Source organism: Amblyomma maculatum, chromosome 3 (assembly GCF_055883805.1).
Source record: "Amblyomma maculatum isolate TAMU_Amacu chromosome 3, ASM5588380v1, whole genome shotgun sequence".
Lineage (NCBI taxonomy): Eukaryota > Metazoa > Arthropoda > Arachnida > Ixodida > Ixodidae > Amblyomma > Amblyomma maculatum.
In genome coordinates, this window is record NC_139346.1 from 15856482 (window position 1) to 15881233 (window position 24752).

The window sequence follows — 24752 nt, forward strand, 5'->3', positions numbered from 1 at the left end:
CAAGGTGATGTTGAAAATCCTTCAAGGTAGGCTGCAGCAGTATGTGGACCGGGAGCTTCCGGACGTACAAGCTGGGTTTCGCAAGGGCAGGGGGACTAGAGACAAAATTGCCAACCTTCGCTGGATCATGGAAAAAGCAAGAGAGTTCCAGAAACCCGTCTACTTCTGCTTTATTGATTATGCGAAAGCGCTTGACTGCGTAGATCACAGTAGATTGTGGCAAGCTGTCCAAGAGATGTGATTTCCAATTCACCGTATCTGTCTCCTCAGGAACCTGGATGAAGGGCAAGAGGCCACAGTCGGAACTGGGCATGGTCTTACTGATTGGTTTTCGATTGAGAAAGGAGTGAAGCAAGGCTGCATACTGTCGCCCTGCCTATTTAACTTATATGCAGAGTGCATCATGAGGAAGGCCGGTCTGGACGAGTCTTCAGCTGGGGTGAAGATTGCTGGAAAGAGTATCAACAACCTTAGATATGCGGATGATACTACTTTAATGGCAAAAAGTGAAGTGGAACTCAAGAGACTTCTGATGCGCGTACAAGAAAAGAGTGAGAAGTTTGGGCTTAAACTGAACATTAAAAAGACAAAGATCATGGCGTCTTGCCCTATCAAGTCCTGGAGCATCAAGGGACAAGAAGTGGAAGCTGTGACAGATTTTCTCTTCTTGGGCTCCAAGATTACCCCGGAAGGAGACTGCAGCCATGAAATTAGGAGACGCCTGCTTCTCGGAAAGAGAGCCATGGTTAGCCTTGACCGCCTAGTAAAGAGCAGAGACATTAGTCTGTCAACCAAGATCCGTATAACTCGTGCTATGGTCTTTCCAATTGTGATGTATGGATGCGAGAGTTGGACTGTGAAGAAGGCTGACCGCCGAAGAATTGACGCGTTTGAATTGTGGTGCTGTTGGAGACTTTTGAGAGTTCCTTGGACTGCCAGAAGATCAAATCAGTCAATATTGTCGAGCATAAACCCTGACTGCTCATTGGAGGGTAAAATTCTAAAGTTAAAGCTCAGATACTTTGGTCATCTGATGAGAAGAGAGGAGTCGCTGGAGAAAGATTTGATGTTGGGAAAGGTTGAGGGTAGCCGGAGAAGGGGTAGGCACAGAACGCAATGGTTAGATGGCATCCTCGAGGCGCTGCAGATGAAGTTATATAACGTTAGGAAGATAGTGAGAGACCGGAAAGCGTGGCGTGACATGGTCTATAGGGTCACGAAGAGTCGGACACGACTGAACGACTGAACTGAACTGAGTGGAAAGCTTCTATGAAGATGTAGAATCGGCAAGGGGGAAAGTAAAAACCTTTTATACTGTACTGATGGGCGACTTCATTGCCAACGTAGATAGAAAGAAAGCTGGAGACTATGGCATTGGAATAAGAAATAGCAGGGGGGAGTTACTAGTTACCTTCTTCAGTAAACGGAAAAACGGAAAGTGGATATGAAGAAGCCCTAACGAGGAGATACTAAATGAAATTGAGTTCATACTGTGTTCTAAAACCCCGAATTATGAAGGTTGTAAAGGTGATCGGAAAGGTGCGATGCAGTAACCACAGGATGGTAAGGTCCCTAATTAATCTGGATTTGAAGACGGAGCGCAAACGATTAGTGAGGAAAAAGTCAGTCAACGAATTAGCGGTAATGGCAACAATAGAATTCAGGCTCTCGCAGCAGAACAGATACTCAGTGCTAAGCGAGGAAGCTGACCTTTGCCTAGAAGCAATGATATCATTACTGAGTGGGCGGTAGAAGCAAGGGTTAGAATTGGTAGAGAGGATACCGGTAAACTTTATAAGGAGACGAACGATTTGATTAAGAAGCGCCAAAGTATGAAAGCCTCAAATCCGACCGACCGGAGAGAACTGGCGGAGATATCAAACCAAATCAGTAGGCGCAAGGTGGCCGACATAAGGAAGTATAACATGGGGAAAATTGAGCATGCTCTCAAGAACGGTAGCAGCCTGAAAACGGTTAAAAGGAAATTACAAGTGTGCAAAAATCAGATGTATGCGCTGAGGGACTAGGCGGGCAATGTCATTACTGAAATGGAAATAAAAATCAAGGTAGCCGAGAAGTTCTATACGGACCTCTATATCAGCTATAGTAGTCAGGACAACAATGAAATTGGCTGTAATGAAGAGCAATCAGAAGTCCCGGCTGTAACGAAAGGCGAGGTTAAGAAAGCATTAAATTCCATGAAAAGGGGGAACGCAGCTGGGGAGGTTCAGGTTGCCACAGATTTGTTGAAGGACGGAGGAGATATATCGTGCTGGAAAAACTAGCCACCCTGTATACACAATGACTGAAGATATCTGAAGTACCGGAATCATGGAAGAATCTAAACATTATCCTAATTCATAAGAAAGGCGACGCTAAGGGCTTGAAAAATTACAGACCAATCAGCTTACTATCAGTTACGTACAAGGTATTTACCAAGGTAATCACTAATAGGATGAGGACAACCTTAGACTATAACCAACCAAAGGATCAAGCAGGATTTCGGAAAAGGTACTCTACCACTGATAGTATCCACACTATGCGTGGAATATAAACAGCCCCTATACATAGCATTCATTGACTACGAGAAAGCATTTGATTCGTTCGAAACCTGAGCGTCCATGCAGGAATTTGTTAGATTAGAGTGTCGGTGAGCCATGTGTAAAAATACTGGAAGATATCTATATAAGCTGCGCAGCAACAATAGTTCTGCATAAATTAAGTGATACAATTCCAATTAAGAAAGGTTTTAGGCAAGGAGACACAATCTCCCCATTGCTATTTACTGCTGCCTTAGACAGTGTATTCAAAGGCATGCAATGGGAGCAGTTAGGCATCAGGATCAATGTAGAAAATCTCAGTGATCGGCAATTTGCTGATGACATTGCCTTGTTAAGTAACTCAGGGGACCAACTGGAACTAATGATAAATTAAACAGACAGGAGAAGCAGAAATGTAAGCCTATAGAATAATGTGCAGAAGACTAAGGTAATGCTGAGCCGTCTGGGAAAGGAACAGAACTTTAAAATAGGCAGCGAAGCGTTGGAAGTGGTAGACGAATGTGTTTATTTAGGACAGGTAGTGACCGCAGATCTGGACAACGAAAGGGAAGTAACTAGGGGAATACGATTGGGATAGAGCGCGTTTGGAAGGTACTCAAAAGTTATGACAAGTAGCTTACCGTAGTGACTCGAGGAAAATGTATAACAGTTGTATCATACCGGTACAGAACAATGGGGCTGAAACGTGGAGATTAACGAATAGGGTTCTACTTAAGTTGAGGACAATGCAGAAGGCCATCGAGTGAGCGGAAAATGGTAGGGGTAACATTAAGAGATAGGAAGCGTGCACAGTGGGTCAGAGAAATACCTCACGTTACTGATATTCTAGTCGAACTTAAAACAATAAATGGGCATGGGCAGGGCATGTAGTTATAAGAGAGGATAACCAATGGTCTCTAAGAGTAACCAATTGGATTCCGAGGGCAGTTAAACCTATCAGAGAGCGGCAGAAAATTAGTTGGATGGATGAGATTAAGAAATTCGCTGGGGTCAAGTGGATGCAGCTAGAATAGAACCTGGTTAATTGGAAGAAAATGGCAAAGGCCTTCGCCCTGTAGTGGGTATAGTCCGGTTGATGATGATGAATTTATCATTACAACTGCTCCACCATCTCACATGACCCCTACTCCATCACTTCAACCACTTCTTACCCCACCGGGGTGGCGCGTTGGTTAAGGTACTCGACTACTGTTCCCAAGGCCGTGAGATCGAATCCCGGCCTCGGCGGCCGCTTTTCGATGGAGGCGAAAAGCAAGGCGCCCGTGTGCTATGCGATGTCAGTGCACGTTAAAGAACTCCAGGTGGTAGAAACATCCGGGGTCCCCCACTACGGCGTCTCTCACAGCCTAAGTCGCTTTGGAACGTTAAACCGCACAAACCAAACATTCAACCACTTCTCACCACCTCGCCTTAGGCGCTGATATCCACTTCTTCACAACCCAAATATACTAATTCCATCGCTCTAGCTTCCCACCGGACCGCTACGGTACTTTTGCCAACCTCGAGGAATTTCAGGCCTCGAGGTCTGCAAAATTAATGTGGCCTAAAAACGTTTGCCTCTTATGTCGCGCCTAAGGAGACATGGGCGAAATTAGTGCTAGGCTCGAATCGAAATTTGCTTTCTGCCCTTCAAATTCAACAGCAAATGCATCAGTTTCAAAAGCAAACGCAGCAACAAATAAAAGAGTTGTTTTATGCGAAGAATCCCAACACGTGTTACAGGCCTTCAAGTTAGAGGCGACGCTACGCACTCCTCCCCTCAACTCGTGGAAAACAATCATCTCAGGTCGACCCACACTACACCGTGGTGGCCCGCCATCTATACTTAATGTTTGGCAATGGGACTGGAGGAGGTTCTACCGCAAGGAAGGCAGCTTGCAAAGAACTTAGAAAATTCGTAAATTCTCACAGATATCATCCGCTTCAGGAACTCATGGTCTCAGCAAATCTACCTGGCTATAAACCATACTTCCCATAGATGTCACCGCCCTCCACCAGACTATCCATATTCAACGCCTCCTGCCAGCCGCCTTGCTCTACGGACACTTCCCGGTGTACGCGCTGAGCGCCTGCGTGCACCAGCATACGCTGCAGCCGGTATTTGCAGGCGCCAGACGCGACGCGAGCCCAGGCACGAGCGCGGGAATCTGTGCATGACAGATATTGGCGTCCGCGCTCGCGTGCATGCGCACGAACACATGTCGGAAGCGAGGTTCGGTTTGGAATATTCACTGATTTCCCCTTCTCTTCGAGCTCTCCAAGCATCTTTTGCTCACGGCTCGAAATGTTTTCAACTTTTCCCTGGCGATTTATATGAAGATATAAATGGCCAAACCCCTTCCACATATTCTCATGGGTGGTATAGGCTCACCACCCATGAGAATATGTGGAAGCGAAAGATTTCAAAGCCGTTTTTGTCTTCACGGGGCACCCATGATGTTTATTTTTGTATAGAGCAGCTACAAATATCTTAGAACAGACTAAAAATATGAAATGCCATTTCAGAGGCGGAGTATATAAATTAGGGTCCTTTGAAAACATGTAAACACAACTTACCGGAGTATCTTTCTCGTTTAGTACAGTACCCAATGAAGGCTGCCTCTGATTAAAAGTTGGCGAGTGCTTTGAATAAATGTGTGAAAAATTATGCGAAGTCATTTTGCGGGTAATCTATTTATAAACACCGCTAAAATATGTGTTATGAAGCCGCACATACCGCTTACACGCCCGCTATCCGCTGGACGCTTCTCCCAATAGCGGAAGCTTCTCGTATACAGCTGCCGTATGTACTAAATTTTCTTAATACGGCCCTACTGAAAAATCTGTAAGGGGCAATAACCCCACATTTTCTCACACAATCTCACTCAATTCACATAAGAAATCACGTACAAGTCGCATACAATTGCATAAGTTCTCATAGTTTCTTGTACATTATCATAAATTATTTACGATATTTTATGATAATGATGTGCACCTTATGAGACTCTATGCGATTAAATGAGATTTTATGAGGTTATTGCCCCGTAGAACTTTTGGTTTTTCAGTAGGGGGGTCATTCAAAGTACACAAAACTACATTCAAAAATCATTTTTAAACGTCGGAAGGGAACGGTTCATTGTTGCAGACGGCGGAGCAGCCGACGCTCTATATTCGATCGCAGACGACGCCGGCGACTGCGAACAATATTCGTGTGAGCAGACGGACTGTTGGCCGCCTGCTGCTGTGCACTGTTGGGTTTTCGGGCCGAGTTATGACTGCCTTCAGCTTAAAAGCTTGTATCATTTGAGCGGCCGCATTTGAGAGGGAACATTGAAGCTCTCGGAAGAGCGGGCAGCTAGATTTCAGGCGTGTCTTTACAACGCAGTTTCATCGAGGCGCGTTAGATATTGTTTGGCTCCGAAAAAGCCGTAGCACATTTTGTCATAATTTTTTCTTCAAAACATTCGCCAACGTTTAATCATCTGTCATGTTCATTGGTGATGGCCTAAACCGGAAAATTATTTTCGTAAGTTTTCTCTTCATATGTTTCCATGGGCCATGCTCCCGACTCTTACGGCATACGTTTCGTGGCATTTTAAATATACTCCGCCTCTCTAATGAGACTTCGTATAGTTTCGCGATGTGTTATCCGAGGTTCATAGTTACTTTGCACTAAATGATGACATCATAGGCGCACTGTGAACTCAGAACACTGCTTTGACATTACATCGTTTCTCTTGGAAAAATGGTTTGCTTGTTTGGATTTAAATTTTGCACGGGGTTGTATATAATTTTTGCTTTCTACTACGTTTGCAGGGGGTAGTGTCCCGATTCATTCAAAGCTATTCCTTATATCCTCATCCTCAGCAACAACGACGAACCAAAGGAGCACTTTTGCAGCATGGGTTCCATCTCTCGACTGTCAGAAAAGCAAAGAAGCAGGAGTTCCTGCGCTGGAAAATTCAGTTTTTGGATGGCTGCGAGATGGCACTACACAGGCCACTGCGCTTGCCGCGTTAGCTTTCGGACTCCTGCGTACGTATTCGCTTCCGCCGTACTAAAATTGTTTCTGTGGCATGTACGCGACCATGCTGTAGCGTTCCGCAAAGTACGTGGGCTGTGCGCACGTCGCGCTCACTATACAGTACTAAAACGCTTTATTGGTTTGATCGTGTTTATTATCCTAAATGACGCACCCATCGATGTCACGCACCGCAGGTTTACAGGGCCGGTCGAGGACCCGTGTCAGATGCCTGTTCGCAGCCCCATGGTGGTTGCCATGGCAACTTGCCATGCACTCACGTCCGTGGATGGAGACTTGGTCGGGGACCCCCTGGACCTCAGCATGTTCCACTCAACCCGATGGGTGAGCAATGATGTGGTTCTTTTCTCACGGTGTAGTAAATCCGATCCGGCCACGTGCATGTACCACGTGTTTACATTTGCAGTCGAAATTACAAAATAAGCGTAGTTATTGGCTTTCGCAATTATCACTGATCGCTTGAGCGTAGACACATAAATGTGCGCCAAAGTAATGCTATCTCAATAACAGCTATATCGACGTACTAATAGTAAAGCTAATTATTTTTTCTGATACATACAATTTGTTATCCAACAGTTGTCTTTACTTCCCACGTTCCTCCTGTTAAACAGCCCACACCCTCCTCCTGGGAGGCTGCCCTTTTAGTCACGCAACCTGAAAATCAGTTGCAGCTGGTCGAGCGGGCTAAGCTATAAGGAACAGCCAGAGGGCTTCTGGACTAAGAGGTCCTCCTGGGAGCGTTTACATTTTTTTTCTATTTAAATAAAGTTTTTTCCTCCTCCTCCTTGTCTTGACATTTCTTCACAGTATTTTTTGAAGAGTAAGAATTTCTGAATGCATTTCGAGTCATACTTGCTTCGAATACCCAAAATCATGGAGCACCGACCTAAGGCAGATAATTCTGACTTGCTTCGCCCCGGGCGCCAAGCGAAAATATATGTACTGTCGGAGTGTATCTATTCAGTCAACCCATATGGATCCAGCTGCTCGAGATAAATTCGCAGCAGAGTGTCAGGCGTAGCGAATCACGTAGACAGCTACCAACTACTTTGTCCTCAGGTGTGGCAGCACGCGATTCTTTCCAGTGGCTATATCAACGAAGATTGGCACATTACAGTTTCGTCAAGGGTAGAGAAGGAGCCATCCTGGCGACTTATGGAGCCGAAAGGACAGACGGATCGTAGTAGGGCGTGATTAGGTTCCCAGAACTGTTTGGCGTCCACGGCGGCGCAATTCCGCAGAGAGCGTAACGGGCTCAACTGCGCAGTTGAACGATGTTTGTTGAAGGAACCGGTAGGGACCATGATCCCGAGTAAGGAGCTCCTTTGAAAGGCCGGGGTTTGTTGCAGAGACCCAGAGCCACACCAGAAAGTTAGAGGAATATGACGACGCCTCGCAGGAGTCACAATGGTGTTTCTGTTGCCACTGGTTTTGTAAGCGAACGAGCGAGCTGACGGCATTCTTCTGTGTACTGGGCGGCGCCCGCGAGTGGCGCCGATTCAGAAACATCAGGGCGGTAGGGAAAAACCGTGTCCATTATGCAATTTGATTGATTGATTTATACTAAGCCAAGGCGCGGTAACTGTCTCACTTGTTTTCTGTAGACACCTCAACCGCGCCGTAAAAAAAGGGAGGAATTTGGGAGTGAAAGTGGAAGGAGGAGCCATAGTGGTGGGCTACGGAGCAATTTCGGCCACATGGGGATCTTTAACGTGCGCTGACATCGCACAGCACACGAACGTCTCTTCGTTTCGCCTCCGTCGAAACGCAGCCGCCGAGGTCGGGTTCGAACCCGGGTACTGCGGCACAGTAGTCGGACGTCTTAACATTGCACCACCCCGGCGGGGCAAGTTGGTTCGCGCCCGTAAAGGAGAAAGAAGGGAGAGATTCCAATGGTGGTATATGTGCAGTGTTGTGCGCATAGGTTGGGACAGGAAGAACCTAGTTCCAGTTGGAATGAGCGGTCACGTACATGGCCAACATGTCACTCAGGGTGCAGTTGAAGCGTTCTGTCAGGCCATTCGTCTGAGGGTGGTAAGTAGCAGTGCGGTGAATAATGCGGCATTCTTTAAGTAGGGCCTCAAGAGCATGGGACAAGAAAAAGCGTCCGTGGTCTCTTAGTAGTTTTTCAGTCCCGTGGCTAAGAGTCCTATTCTTGAGAAGAAACAAAGCGATTTTTCGTGTGGAGGTAGAGGGTAACGGGTGTTTCAGTGTAGCGAGTAAGATGGTCTACTACCATGATAATCCATCAGTTGCTTCATATTAAAACCCATTCGCAGCACGAATGGGTTTTACTATGGATCATTACCAACTGGCCCAAACATCGGTGTCATTGCATGAGTTGCTATCGGGGTGCCAGCGGGAGTGGCAGGAAGAGGGCCATAGAGATCTATGCCAACGCGGTCAGCTGGGTAACCTGTTGTGGCTGTAGGAAGAAGGAAAAGAAAATGCACGGGCTTGCTACTGGCTCTGTAGCTAAGCCTCCTCCGCTGCCTGCCTCGTGCGGACAGAAGCGCCGCAACAACCATCGTCCATCACAGAAGCGGTGGCGGGTGCAATGACGGCTTACAACAGATACAACCACCAGTTGCAGGCTAGCGCCAACAGCAAACGGCGAGGACCTACCACTCCCGGCACCGTAGGGCCAGCAGCAGCCACCCTCTACCTCTCCCTCTCTAATTGCCTCTTCGCGGTGGCGTACTCTCTTCCATTAAGGCACTGTACCAGTGTGCACACAAAAAGGATAGATGTTTATTTTTTTTAATTTGTTCACAGAAGGGAAAGTGCAGTATCTGTCACACATGTTTCCGTGGAACCCTGTACAGCGCCGTAAGAGAAGGCTGGAAGGGGGGAGTGAAAGTAAAAATAGAACGAAGAGCCGTAGTGGAAGACTGCTGAGTAATTTAGACCACCTGGGGATCTTTAACGTGCACTTACATCGCATAGCACGCGGACGCCTCTCCGTTTCGCCTCCTTTGAAACGCAGCCGCCGGTGGTCGGGACCGAACCCGGAAACTAAAGGGATGACTTTCGGCCGCTGTTTGTGTAATTAGGGAATTTGGAGTGATGGAAGTGTAGCTTGTCGCTTCTTCACCATTCTTTCAAGCTGTTTCTCGTTGCTCGCTATGCTGCTCATCTGTGCGTTTAGGTCTGCATCTCTTCGACTACTCGAAGCATGCCGCTCTCACGGCCATAGGTCCAATGTCATGTTGTATTTTGTTGCTTGATAGTGTCTGATGTGCTAGGTCTGGAATCAACGTTACTAGAACGTTACTAGCTTCAGTTTGAAAACTACCCGCCTCCACTGTACATCATGGGCGGCGACCGACGCCTTTCCCAGGTAGGTGGCGCGGCGGTCGAAACCGGCTCCTGACTGACGCCTTGGAGCGACAGCGAAAGCTGGGGTAAATTGTAGCTGGGGCGCGATAGGCGAAGGACAGCATTTCCGAATTAACAATTTGTCTGAAGCGATAATACTCAAAGGAGGTTTTACTGTTTTTAACAGGGAATATAGTCATCTCGAAGCTACACTGCGAACAACACAAGAACACAGCTATTCTAGACATACAGCAGCGAGCTTGAGCAGCGCAGCGGCACTTCGTCGTTCTCTTCCTCGTCTTCGTAATATCCGGTCGTAGTTAACTACAATTTCCGCGGGAGCGAAGAGGAGCCACCCTGGCGACCTATGGCGAGGGCAAGACGAGTGCGTTGTAGTAGTTTTGAGGCAGCTCACGTGCAAAGTTTCGCGGCCGCGATGACGCATGTCCGAAGAGGGAGTGAGTGTCTCCACGATATAATTTACAGGGGAGGTTTGGAGAAGGATGCGGTAGGGGCCGTGCTCCTCATTTTGAAATTTTTATGACAAACCTGGTGGGGTGCCATGAACCCAGAGCGAAACGAGGGATCCTATAGGGAAAACGTGTGGCGTCTGATCTTTGTCGTTCGATACTATTGGCGGCCTTGAGTTTCCGATGTTAAACTGCGGGCCAGCTAGCTACATTCCTCCGCATGCTTTGCAGTGTGGGACGGGGAGTCCACTCGGAAGCGTTGGGATGATATGGTAATATAGTGTCCATCGTGGACGACGCCTTACATCCTTAAAGGAGGAAGAAGCGGATAAATTCGGTGGTTCACAGCGTGGCGCTGTTGTAAGCGTACGTCTCGAAAGGAAGAACAGCGTCCCAGTTGGTCTGATCTGCGGCAACGTTCATCGTGAGCATATTTCCGAGAGTACGATTGAAGCGCTCAGTCAGCCCGTTAATTTCAGAGTGATAGGCTGTTGTGGTCCGATGTATGATGCGACATTCGGCCAGTAGAGCTCCAGCAACGTTGGAAATGAAGACACGGCCTCTGTCACTCAGCAGCTCTCGCGGCGCGCCGTGACGAAGAACAAAATGATGTAGCAAAACAGGGCAACTTCACGGGTAGTAGCGGCAAGCAGGGCGGTGCTCTCCGCATACCGGGTGAGGCAGTCGATGCCGGCGATAATCCAATGGTTCCCAGACACCGTGCAGGGAGGTGGCCCGTAAAGATCAACGCCAACATGATCAAATGAACGGGCCGGGCATGAAAGGGGTTGTAAGGGGCCAGAAGCACGAGGTGTGGATGACTTGCGGCGCTGACAGGCTATGAAGAAGCGGACGCTTGCGAATATAACCGTACATGCCAAGCCAATAGTAGCGTTGAGAAGTTCTTTGAAATATCGTGACTACACCAGGATGGGCCCACTGAGGACCGGCATGAAAAGAGGCTCAAATTTCATGTCGTAAATGGCGGTAAATGACGAGAAGCCACCATCGACTATCAGGCATATATTGCGGCGGTAGAGAAGACCGTCTCGTAGGGCAACGTGTGGTGCTTGACGGCGTAAAGTCCGAGAAGGCGCAGCGTTGGGAGAAGTGGACACGATGTCGATAAGAGGTGCGAGCCTCGGGTCCTTTCACTGCACGGCAGGCATATCAGCGATTGTTAGAGACGAGAGGACGGGATCAGCCGCCGTGGAGCAAGCAGGTTCGCTGTATAGGGGAGAACGAGACATGGCGTCTGCGTCTATGTGGTTACGGCCAGAGCGATATATATCGCTGATGTCAATTTCCTGAAGGTGGAGAGCCCATCGTGCAAGGCGGCCGGACGGGTCTTTAATAGAGGACATCCAACATAACGCGTGGTGGTCCGTGACGACGTCAAACTGGCGACCGTACAGGTGCGGTCGAAATTTCGTTAGTGCCTACACAGTCGCCAAACACTCCTTTTTCCTAATTGAATAGTTGCATTCAGCTTTGGAGAGTACGCGACTCGCGTATGACGACGCATTCGTGAAAGCCGTTTTTCCGTTGAGCCAAGACAGCTCCGACGCCAACGCCACTCGCATCAGTATGCACCTCGGTGGGTGCTGTCGGGTCGTAGTGGCGAAGGATTGGTGGCGAAGTCAAAAGGTGGTGCAATACGGTGTACGCTTCCTCGAACTCGGCCGACCAGGGAGTTAAGTCATTGTTTCCACAGAGTATTTTCGTCAGCTCAGTTCAGTTCAGTCGTTCAGTCGTGTCCGACTCTTCGTGACCCTATGGACCATGTCACGCCACGCTTTCTGGTCTCCACTATCTTCCTAACATCACATAACTTCATCCGCAGTCCCTCGAGGATGCCATCTAACCATCGCGTTCGCTGCCTACCCCTTCTCCGGCGACCCTCAACCTTTCCCAATATCAAATCTTTCTCCAGCGACTCCTCTCTTCTCATCAGATGACCAAAGTAGCTGAGCTTTAACTTTAGAATTTGACCCTCCAATGAGCAGTCAGGGTTTATGGTCAACAATATCGACTGATTTGATCTTCTGGCAGTCCAAGGAACTCTCAAGAGCCTTCGCCAGCACCACAATTCAAACGCGTCAATTCTTCGGCGGTCAGCCTTTTTCCCAGTCCAACTCTCGCATCCATACATCACAACTGGAAAGACCGTAGCACGAGTTATACGGATCTTGGTTGGCAGACTAATGTCTTTGCTCTTTACTAGGCGGTCAAGGCTAACCATTGCTCTCTTTCCCAAAAGCAGGCGTCTCCTAATTTCATGGCTGCAGTTTCCTTCCGAGGTAATCTTGGAGCCCAAGAAGAGAAAATCTGTCACAGCTTCCACTTCCTGTCCATTGATGCTCCAGGACTTGATTGGGCAAGATGCCATGATCTTTGTCTTTTTAATGTTCAGTTTAAGCCCAAACTTCTCACTCTCTTCTTGTACGCGCATCAGAAGTCTCTTGAGTTCCATTTCACTTTCTGCCATTCGCATATCTAATGCTGATACGTTTTCCAGCAATCTTCTCTCTAGCTGAAGACTCGTCCAGACCGGCCTTCCTCATGATGCACTAAGCATATAGGTTAAATAGGCAGGGTGACAGTGTGCAGCCTTGTCTCACTCCTTTCTCAATCGGAAACCAATCAGTAAGACCATCCCCAGTTCTGACTGTGGCCTCTTGCCCTTCATACAGGTTCCTGAAGAGACAGATGAGGTGAATTGGAACTCCTATGTTTTGGAGAGCTTGCCACAATCTGCTGTGATCTACGCAGTCAAACGCTTTCGCATAATCAATAAAGCAGAAGTAGATGGGTTTCTGGAGCTCTATTGCTTTTTCCATGATCCAGCGAAGATTGGTATTCTTGTCTCTAGTCCCTCTGCCCTTGCGAAACCCGGCTCGCATGTCCGGAAGCTTACGATCTACATATTGCTGCAGCTTACCTTAGAGGATTTTCAACATCACCTTGTTGCATGTGAAAGAAGCGCGATCGTGCGGTAGTTAAAACAAGCTTTGGCACTTCCTTTCTTTGGAAAGGGGATGTAAACTGACCTCCTCCAATCCTGTGGCCACTGCTGGGTTGCCCAAATTTGCTGACATAATTTATACAGAACGTTAACAGCGTCATGGTTGAGGTTTTGAAGCAACTCAGCTGGAATGCCACCAATTCCGCTAGCTTTGTTCTTAGCAAGGCTGGCCAAGGCCCATTCAACTGCACTCTTCAGGATGCCCGGCTCAAGATTAGTAATCACAACCGTCTTATGTTGGGTTTGAACATCCGGGTCCTTCTGGTACAGTTGTTCTGTGTATTCCTGCCACCTCTTCTTCATCTTTGAGGCTTCAGTGAGGTCCCTGCCTCGTTTGTCCTTTATTACGCCCAGCTTAGCACAAAAGCTTCCTTTGATATCTGTGATTGTCTTATACAGAGCTCTTGTGTTCCTCAATTGCCTGTTGTCCTCAACTGCTTGGCACTGTATGTTCGGGAAGGCATTCTTATCTCTCCTTGCTATATTCTGAAAATCCCCATTGAGAATCTTGTATCTTTCTCTTTCCCTCATAACGTTTGCCATCCTCCTTTCCTCAGCTACTTGCAAAACCTCTTCAGATAACCAGTTTGCTTTCTTGCTCTTCTTTTGTTTTGGAACCACGTTGTTTTCTTGTGTTTCTTTGCAAAACTCTACTAGCCTCTGCCCAGCTTCATCTGGCTCGCCAAAACCAAACTTGCCTGTAATTCCAGATATTTATTTACTCTCCACCTTAGCATATCACGAACATCAGTGCACATCTCTTCAGGCTCTCTGTCTTCCAGATCTAATTATTGAAATCGATTCCTCGCTTCCACAGCATATTCTGATGGTATTTGATCCAGATCATACCTGAAAGGGCTTCTAGTTTTCTGCGTTTTGCTCAATTGAAGCTTAAATTTGGTAACCAGAAGCTGATTATCGGTGCCACAATCGGTCTCTGGCCTTGTTTTTACTGCTTCTATAGCGCTTTTCTATCTCTGCCGGCAAAGAATATAATCAATCTGATTCCTGTACAGCTCATCCGGTGAAGTCCAAGTGCACAGGCGCCTCTAGTGCTGTTGAAAATGAGTATTCGCTATGGTCAGGTTGTTTTCTTGACAAAACTCTACTAGCCTTTGCCCACCTTCATTTGGCTCACCAAGACCGAACTTGCCTGCAATTCCGGATATTTCTTCACTCCCCACCTAAGCATTCCAGTCTCCTATGAGAGAAAGGATGTCTGATGATGGAGTGCGGTCTAAGAAGCATTGCAGGGCAGCATAAAATATCTCGTCACTTCTTCAGCAGTAATGGTTGGTGCACAGACTTGGATAACTTTTGTTGAAGGGTGACCTTGTATCCGAAGTGAAATCATTCGGTCGTTTTTGGGGCTGTAGCCTGGCACTGCTTTGCCCATTCTTCTGTTTACTATGAGAGCGAACCCGTTCCTTCTCCTGGATTCGTGCCCGCAATAAAAAACGTAATGGTCCCCGGAAAAAAATTCTCCCATTCCGGTCCACTTGTGCTCACCGATACCCAAGATATGAATGTTCAATCTATCCATTTCTCGCTTGACGACATCCAGTTTACCTTGCGTCACAGATCTGACATTTCATGTTGCTCTGTGATATATATCCTCGCAACATCAGACTTTCCGGTCGCTTCCCGACACATCCACAACTGAGCGTCCTTTTGGCTTTAGCCCAGCCGCTTCAGTCGTCTTGAAGCTACTAGGAATCGCCCTTTGTTCATAACCAGTAACATGTTGGACGCCTTCCAACCTGAGGGCTCATCTTCCGGCGCCCTATCATTATTGCTATTTTCACTGGCCATAGGGCTTTCTTGGCAGGAAATACTGGAGTGGGTTGCCATTACCTTCTCCAGTGAATCACATTTTGTGAGAACTCTCTGCCGTGACCTGTCTATCTTGGGTGGCCCTACACAGCAGAGCTCACGACTTCATCGAGTTTCGCAAGCCCCTCCGCCACGACAAGGCAATGATCCATGAAGGAGACATGATTACTGTGAGGCTTAGCGCTAATCAGACACGGACAAGAGAGGCACACAGGACGAGCGCTAATTTAAACTGAAATAGGAAGAAGGATAATGTACGAACTCGCGGAAAAAATACGTGCGCATGCTCTGTAAAGCGCTAAATTTGCACGACTGGAAATATAATCCAAACTGAACTAAGATAATCTTGGGCCACCCAAAGGCAGATAAAACAGAAAAAAATGAAGAAATACCGGAAGCATACAAAAGAACTTACAAAGCATTTAAAAACGAAGCTTTCTTTTTTAACAGAACAGCCGACGTTTCACTTACGCACTTATCGGTTCCTAATCTATGATTGAATGATGCTTCAAGAAGCTCTCTTGCTAACTGCACCTTAGACCGACCAAGAACTTTTGTTTGCCCGAAAAGTGGATGGCATTTGCGGCTTAAACAATGTATAGACAGGCTATTAGATCGGGACGATTTAAACGATGCAGCATGTTCCCTTTAGCGCTCATTAAGACATCGGCCAGTCTGGCGTATATAGAAGCGGCCACAGCTTGGAGGGACTTCATACACAACACCTACTCTACAGGCAACGAACTTAGTTACATGCTTTACATTATATGCTGGCTTCTTGTGGCTTTGGCTCGTCAGAGCGCCGTGAAAACAACGTCTACATCAAACTTCCCCGCTATTCTCTTTAGGTTGTGCGTTACGCGGTGAACAGAAGGCACCACCACGTATTTCTTTTTCTGTCTAATGTCAGTGGCATTGCTGAGTGCAGGTTCGCTGTTTTCATGCTTCCGTAGCGGCTTAAGTAAGCTTTCTGCGACTGCCGTCAGCAGAGAAACAGGATAGCCAGCATCCTTGAGGCGTTCGGCTTGAAGTGCGAAACTTGGTTCCACTTGGTGAACACACGACTTATATAGCGCAGATTAAAAAGACAATGAGACAATACCACTTTTAACGAGCTTAGAATGTGAGGAATGATAAGGCAGAGGGGTCTTCTTTGTGCGTGGCATATCGGCCCAACAAATGTTGCTTGTCATGTTAAAACACAGTCTTAGATCTAAAAACTGAAGCAAGTTATTTTGTGGTAGTTCAAAGGTAAAATTCATGGAACTCGTAACAGCAAAAAACCGCCACAGGACCGAGTCAGCAACAAAGTCAATTTTATCATCCCTTAGTTTTAAAAGGACCAGGAAGTCGTCAACAAATCAATAAAAATGCGCCACACAATCATTACTCACATTCTGCCTTAGCTCATGGTCAAATTTAGCTAGAAAAATTTCACACAAAACAGGAGCTACACAAGAGCCGATACAAATTCCGCGGTTTTGGACATAACATTTTTTCTCAAAGCTAATAATTGTAGAATTGAGGTAAAACGTCAGTAATTCTAAAAACGCCTCCACGGTGAGGCCGTACTCGTTCTGAAAGGCGAGTGCGGCCGCGGCCGGGAGAGCATTGATATGTCTGGTAGTGTCGCCTTTCGGAACGAGTGTGGCCTCACCGGCGCCTCGAAAACAGTCTAGTTTTTGCGTTCTGACAAGCCAAAGCCACAAGAAATGGATAATCGTGGCCACCAACTACCATACCCGTTGCGGATGGATGGATGGATGGACGGACGGACGGACGGACGGACGGACAGCTGGGCGGACGTATGGACGGCTGGACGGCTGGACGGATGGACGGATGGATGGATGGACGGATGGATGGATGGATGGATGGATGGATGGATGGATGGATGGATGGATGGATGGATGGATGGATGGATGGATGGATGGATGGATGGATGGATGGATGGATGGATGGGTGAGTGAGTGAGTGGGTGGGTGGGTGGGTGGGTGGATGGATGGATGGATTATAGAAGCATCCCCTTTGAAACGGGGTGGTAGCAGTAGCTATCATGTTCATTTTTCTCCCTATATCTTAATTATTGATTTAGAATGGTTAAATCAACCATCATTATATTTATTAAATTTTTGTTTCTACAATACTGCGCCGAAGCAAAAGCTCTGCCCAATGGTACTGCGACCGAAGTCGCAAAATATTTTGTCGAACCAATTCTCTTGCGACATAGCGCCCTAGAAGTCCTCATCACGGACAGGGGAATGGTATTTACGGCAGAGCTGACGCAAGCCATCCTAGAATGCAGTCATACAAGTCATCGACGAACTACTGCGTACCATCCCCAGACAAATGGATTTACGGAGCGTCTCAACAAACTCATTCCGAACATGATTGCAATGTACGTCGATGCCGAGCACAATACACGGGACGCCATTCTACTCTACGTCATCTCCGCTTATAATACCGCCGTCCAGGAGACAACCAGGTCGACCCCGGTCAGGCTTGTGTACGGCAGGGAGCCCACGAGAACGCTTGACGCAATGCTGCCACAGGTAACCGGTGAGAAGAACCTGGACGTCGCCGCCTACCTTCAACGTGCAGAGGAAGCCCGAAGACTCGCCCAAATGCGCATTAAAGATCAGCAACGAACCAACGCCTGACGTTACAACTTACGATGACACGATGCTGAGTACAAGCCGGGAGATCAAGTCTGGGTTTGGACGCCGATTCGCCGCCACGGACTGAGCTAAAATCTTTTACGCCGATACTTCGGCCCGTAGAAGGTGCTTCACCGACTAGGACAATTGAACTAAGAGGTCGTTCGCGACGGCGCAGCAGCATCGCAGCGGCACCGAGTGCATCCAGAAATTGTTCATGTTGTACGTCTTAAGCCATATTATGCGCGCTAAAGGCTATTCATGTTTGCTTTGCAATGTTTATGTTATTTCGTGTCTGTTTATTTGAAACATTGTGAAACATCGGGGCCATGATTTTTTAAGGGGAGTATCGCGAACTGTTTAAATCTTTATTTGTTCCTGTTCGACATGCGCTGGCATGCGGCCTTATCATTGTTATTCTGGTTTATCAATTCTGTATGCTGTGTTTGTTCATGCTGGTTGTCGCGATACGACGCGTTATCAATTTCTTTGTCGCGAACAATGCGCCAAGATCTGTCTCGAAGATTCCGATCACTCGCGTATGTTTCTACAATGTTCCAGGTTGGGCTACTAGCAGTTTGCGACGTTATCTACATTGTTCTGAACAGCCTTTAAATTGAGCGTTGACGAGTGCGACGGGCATTCTCTGTTCGACGATTGACAAGCACGTTTGTTGCTATCGCCGCCGCCGTGTTGCTTAGTTCTTTTGCGGGCGCAAGTCAGACCAACAAAGAGTTTCTTCAGTGCAATCATCGACTCTTCATTTGTGTAATCGACCTTGTGACCACCACGTGACAATATTTCTGTTTCTTTGTTTTTCTGTCATGCTAAAACGTGAATTATAACTTTATTTCTCTTCCAACATATCATGCGAGTTTTTGTTTGTTACCTTGCTTGCCATTCTGATTCCTCCCCCCCCCCCACCTCTCCGCTAATACCAGTAGTCGTGAGAGTCAAAAATGTTTAAAAAGAGCACAGAGGCCCAAAGTTCTCAGCTTCTTCTTTTCCGTGGTAACGCCCTGTGCAAGTTGAGAAGAGAAACGAGGTACTAGGAATGCAGCAGTGTTTTGGCAGAGAAAAGAAAGGAAGGCGTGCGCTAAATCAACCCCTCCACGACATCGACAGGAAGAGCCCTCCAATAAAATCCTGACAGCCCTGCTAAAATTACAGAGTATGCTACACTAGCCTGTAAGTGGCTGTTGCTTCAATAGAGAGAGAGAGAGAAATTTTATTCGTCCAACAGAGTGACTATCCCGTTCTTCGTGGGCTAGAGCCGGAAGGTGGGACAGTCGCCTTAGTTGCAGGCCGGTAGTTCTTGGGCTTCGGCGGCATCTTCGGCCAGTCGAACAATTTCTCTTTGGGCTCTTGGGTCTGAGCTTCGCAGAAGGGTATCCCAGGCGTTTTTAGTTATATTTTTAGCCCTGCCTGGTGACTTTGCACATTCCCATATTATGTGATCTAGAGATCCCCTTTCCTTACATAGTGAACATAGGTGTGATCGTAATTCTGGCCATATATGGTTGACAAGAACTGGGTTCGGGTATGTATTTGTCTGTAGTTTTCTCCACGCCACTGCTTCCTTTTTGCCTTACGTGGAGTCTGGTGGTGGTAGGACCCTCCTGCACAGTCTGTAGTGCATTGTTATTTCGCTATAGTTAATCAGGTCCTCTTGTTTGCCTTGCCCCGGTGGCACTCCTCCAGCCCGGTGTGTGAGATCTCGGGCTAGTTTGTGTGCCGCCTCGTTTCCTATTTGTATTCAAATTTTCGGCGTTCTCGCAAGCTAAACGTTATTCACAACAAACATGTATTCCTCCGATCCTTGCCTCAGTGAGTACCACTACGGTTTGTGAACGGAACACGGGTTTCACAAGTCGGTATATTTGTCGCCGCATTGTGCCGCGTATCACACTTGTGGATCGTCTCGCATATTTTGTAGACCAGCAGCGGATAGCACCCGCTAAAAATATAAGCTACGCCAATGTTTAACAGCATGCCCGACCATAAAACACGTCGCAGCTGCTAGGCTGGATTGATGGTTGCATCTGTTCACACGTAGCAGCTGCGCTTTTTCAGCCTTCATGCCCTCACTCACGCATGATAGAAGACCAACAACTATTTTTGAGGGATCTGGTTCCTTCGTGAATTGCATAATTATGGGCCTCTTTCTCGCCAACAGGTGATGGAAGAACCGGCGGCGGAAGCGCCTCAGTACGACGTGCTCACGCCAACTGTCGTCAAACCACTGCTGCCGAGGAGCAATACGCAGGAGCCACTATTCCAGCTGCCGCAAACTTCGTACGAGGTGGGCACCTACATTTGGGCCGGCATTGATAAGGAAGTGGGGTAAACACAGTATTGTTTGCATACATAGGTGCCGAGGGCAGCGGCAACCCGATACCGGCATATGTTAAATATTATCAGTCGATAAACGCAGTTAATCGTTTTACGAGCGATAGCTGTGCTTTGCTTGGTTTTCCTAATACCAGGCATTCAATTGACGCCTGTCATGCGATCTGCTACTACTAAGAAACTCAGCATTATTTCTGTAATGGAATCGGAATGCCGAACGAAACTTCAGGACGCCTACGGACACCTATTAATCGTCTAACCGATACTAAGACCATGAGAAACGAACTGAGTGAGCTGATTATTTGAACGTCACGCGTGACACAGCCCTCATGCAGTGTGCGTAGATGCAGCTAATTAAACCCACCACGAATTTACATTATGTGCAATGATCAGGATACGAAGAATACTTAATACGGCTGTGTCTAAAGCAGCCTCAGTTCTAGGAGCAGAAGAGGCTGCCATGACGCTATCTATCATGGATACATCGAGACACACAGCTTCAAGCGGACATTTCAAAATTTCTGTCAATGCAAAGAAGGCAAGACAGCACCACGAACCTTGCAGGGTTGCACTCCACAACGTTTAATGGAATAGACATGGGTTGCAGCTCATCCCGGAAACAAGGAGGCAACTCGTATAGCCAGATATCTGACGAACCGGAATATCAGAACCTCAGGCTCACACACCGTGGGTGAAGCACTGGCCACGTACCATAAGATAGCTGCAATATAGAAGAAAAATTTATCAGCCTTTGCATGCAGAACTTAGCGAAGCACAAGTCACGAAGGTAAGAAGGATACAGACTCGATTTACTATAAGCCCCCAGAGGATGGTATTCATTACAAACGGAGAGAATGACCCCGCATGTGACGTCAAGCCTCCACCTCCCATGTTCCAGCCAGCTCTCTTTGAAGAGAGCTGGAATCAACTGCTTAAAGCAGGACAAAAACAACACAGGAAACGATTGTTGAAATTGAAGTTGAAAGTTTATTTTTTGTATAAAAAAAAACAGCGTACAAGAATATACAGCGAGAGGTCCCGTGGTACAAGACTTCAGGTGGGACCTCCCATGCTAATAGATTTCGATGGGCAAAATACACAAAATTATTATTGTAAGAAAATTTATGAATCAACACTGCAAATAAATAACGAAATACATAGTAAAGAGTGCATTGCCCAAAGATTTAAATACAAATACAGAATACATAAAAAGTACGAAAACACTTACGAATTCTACGACACAAAAGACAAATAAAGAAATCACAAATTAAGAATAAAAGTTTGTAATTTCAACTCGAACGAAGAAAGTGTATTAGTTTGCTTAAAGTCAAAATTGAAAGAATTGCAAAATGATATGGACGAAAATTGAAGGCATTGTTTCCCGTAATTAGTACCGCGGCCTTAGGTAGAAAATTATTACGCAGAGCGAACTGTGTAACGCTGTTGTTTTTGATCGTGCCGGGAGGAAAAATGCTAAATGAGAGCTGATGGTGAGGAATCATTAACTATAGAATACCGATATTATAAAGATAAAAGGCCGAGAGCGGTAGAACATTTAAATTTATGAACAAAATGTGCGACGGTGACATTCGAGGGGAGGAGTTTATGATGCGTATGGCTTGCTTTTGCAGGTTTATTAATGGCCAAAGATGAACAAGATAGGCGTTACCCCAGGATGAAATGCCTTAGTTTAAGTGACTGTGGACGAAAGAAGTGATAGTAACCTGTGGATTGGGAAAACAAATCGGGCTTTGATTAGTGCACATAACCCAAATGAAATTTTCTTTCAAGTTTCCGCTATATGATAATGGAATATTTGGTGACGGTCAATAACAACACCTTGCGATGCGATGGCAGTGGAATTGAAGTATAACAGTGGTGAGACGGGCAATGGCTTCTGAGGGGGATGGAAAATCTGAAAGCGAGTCTTAGTAACATTCACAGTGAGGCGGTTAATATGACACCAATGCTCAAGAGAATTAATGTCATTTTGAAGGTTAGATATGAGCTGGTAAATGTCATGGTGCGATGTTATCATAGTAGAGTCATCTGCGTATAATATACTATTACAATGCCTAAAACAGGATGGTAAATCGCTAGTGTAGAGTAGAAACAACACAAGGCCTAGAATAGAACCTGTGGAAACCCAATGTGAGTGAGAGCTTTATTAGATGCGTGGTTATTAATACAGACTGTGTGCTCTCGGTCACGAAGAAAGCTCTTCAAAAGCATTAGTGGAGGTTCTGATATACCGTACGACTCAGTTTCTGAAACAAGATGGAGTGATCGATGGAATCAAATGCTTTGCTTAAATCAATGAAAATTGCGCCTGAAAACGCTTTTTTTTTTATTGATAGTAAGCCTAATATAATCTATGAGAGAAGCTATAGCAGTATCTGTAGATAGTGCGCGTCGAAAACCGTGTTGAATATCAGTCAGTACGTTGTATATTTCAATATATCCTGACAGCCTTATTTCAAATAATTTTTCTAAAATTTTGTCAAAAAAAGGAAGAATGCCAATTGGTCGAAAATAATTTGGCATATCGTGATCGCCTTTTTTGAACACTGCTATTATTTTCGCAATCTTGAGCTGCCGCGGATAACAGCCCCTTAAAAAAAAAGATTGAAGATGTGGCTGAGAACAGGTGCGAGCATAGATCGGATAATGTTCACATGTTTTCCATGGATGTTGTCAATGCCGGAACCAATCATCTTTAAGTTATTAATTACGGATATAATTTCTTCTGGGCAAGTGGGGGTAAGAAAAAAGGAATGGGGGCAGCGCTCAAGAGAAGGTGTGCACGACGAAGAGGAAATGATCAGTGAAATCACACTCTATCATGCCAACCTGAGGAGCGGTGGGAAAATTGGAGAGAATGTGATCAAGTAAGGGATGCGAGCCGTGGTCGGTACCACGTGTAGGGGTGTAATCAAATTTGTGTAACCATAACTGTAGAAACTGTCTCAGTTGAAACCTCGGCGGTGATGCAGGCATTGCGAAATCAGGGGGTAGACTAGCCGTACGTGAAAGTGCTGGAAGATATATATAGTGGCTGCACAGCAACCATACTTCTGCATAAAGAAAGCAACAAAATTCCGATAAAGAAAGGTGTTAGGCAAGGAGACACAATCTCCCCAGTACTATTCACAGCTTGCTTAGAGGAAGTATTCAGAGACTTGGAATGGGAATGGGAGGGATAAGGGTAGATGGAGAATACCTCAGTTATCTGCGATTTGCTGATGGCATTGCTTTGCTAAGCAACTCGGGGGATGAACTGCAAATAATGATTGGTGACCTAGACAGGAAAAGTAGAAAGGTAGGCTTGAAAATCAATATGCAGAAGACTAACGTAATGTTCAACAGCCTCGGGAAGGAACAGCAGTTTACATTAGGTAGCGAAGTACTGGAAGTAGTAGGCGAATATGTCTACTTAGGACAGGTAGTAACCGCAGATCCGGACCATTAAAAGGAAATAACAAGAAGAATAAGATTGGGAGGGAGCGCATTTGGCAAGCACTCACAGATTATGGCTAGCAGCTTACCGGTATCGCTCAAGAGAAAAGTATACAACAGTTGCATCTTGCCTGTACTCAGCTATGGGGCTGTAACGTGGAGGCTAACCAGGAGAGTTGTACTTAATTTGAGGACACCCCAGAGGGCTATGGAACGAAAAATGGTAGGGGTAACATTAAGAGATAGGAAGCGTGCACAGTGGGTCAGAGAAATATTTCAAGTTACGACATTCTAGTGGAAATTAAGAAGAAATGGACATGGGCAGGACAGGTAGTGCGAAGAGAGGATAACCGATGGTCGCTGAGGGTAACAAATTGGATTCCAAGGGAAGGAAAGCGCAGCAGGGGGCGGCAGAAAGTTAGGTGGGCAGATGAGATTAAGATGTTCGCGGGGGTCAAGTGGATGCAACTAGCCCAGAACCGGGTTAAGTGGAGAAATATGGGAGAGGCCTTCGCCCTGCAGTGGGTATAGTAAGGCTGATGATGATGATGATGAACAGTAGAAACAGGTCGTTATAGTCGATACTGATAGGATTGGTCATGTCAAGCAAACTAATGGTAAAGCCACCCATGATGAATACATTATTTCAGAAGGATAGTTTATGAAGTGCTTGGTCAAAAGCTCGGCAGAATTCAGACGCAATATTGGAAGGGGGATCTGTAAATAGCGCCGCATATAATACTCTTTGTGTGACACGTCGATCGACAACCAAGCTCGATCCAAGCGGATTCGCATTTGGGAGCATTCAAGCACAAATCAAGGTGTCTTTTGTAGGCGATGTGCTTTGAAACGTAGATAGCAGAGCCGCCATAGGCATTATCAACACGGTTTGCATATTCGCATGAATAACCAGAAAAAGGCTACAAGTCTTTATCAAGGGAAGATAGCCAAGTTTCAGAATATGATATGGTGGAAAATTGATGTTGAATGGAAGTAAGCAAAGCAGTTATGCTGTCGTAATTCTTCCGTAAACTATGGGACGTTGAAGGTCCTGCACGTTGAAGG

At 46.4% G+C, this 24752-nt stretch overlaps 1 protein-coding gene across 1 annotated transcript in view; it reads left to right on the forward strand.

Annotated features, from left to right (window-relative positions):
* The window catches only part of LOC146194269 (polyamine-transporting ATPase 13A3-like), an 813351-nt gene that overhangs the window by 375056 nt on the left and 413543 nt on the right, over positions 1 to 24752 (forward strand). Inside the window, exons 16-17 of the mRNA XM_084596520.1 lie at positions 6759 to 6906; positions 20059 to 20184. Of these exons, the coding sequence (XP_084452646.1) occupies positions 6759 to 6906; positions 20059 to 20184 (274 nt within the window). The remainder of the gene's footprint in view (positions 1 to 6758; positions 6907 to 20058; positions 20185 to 24752) is intronic.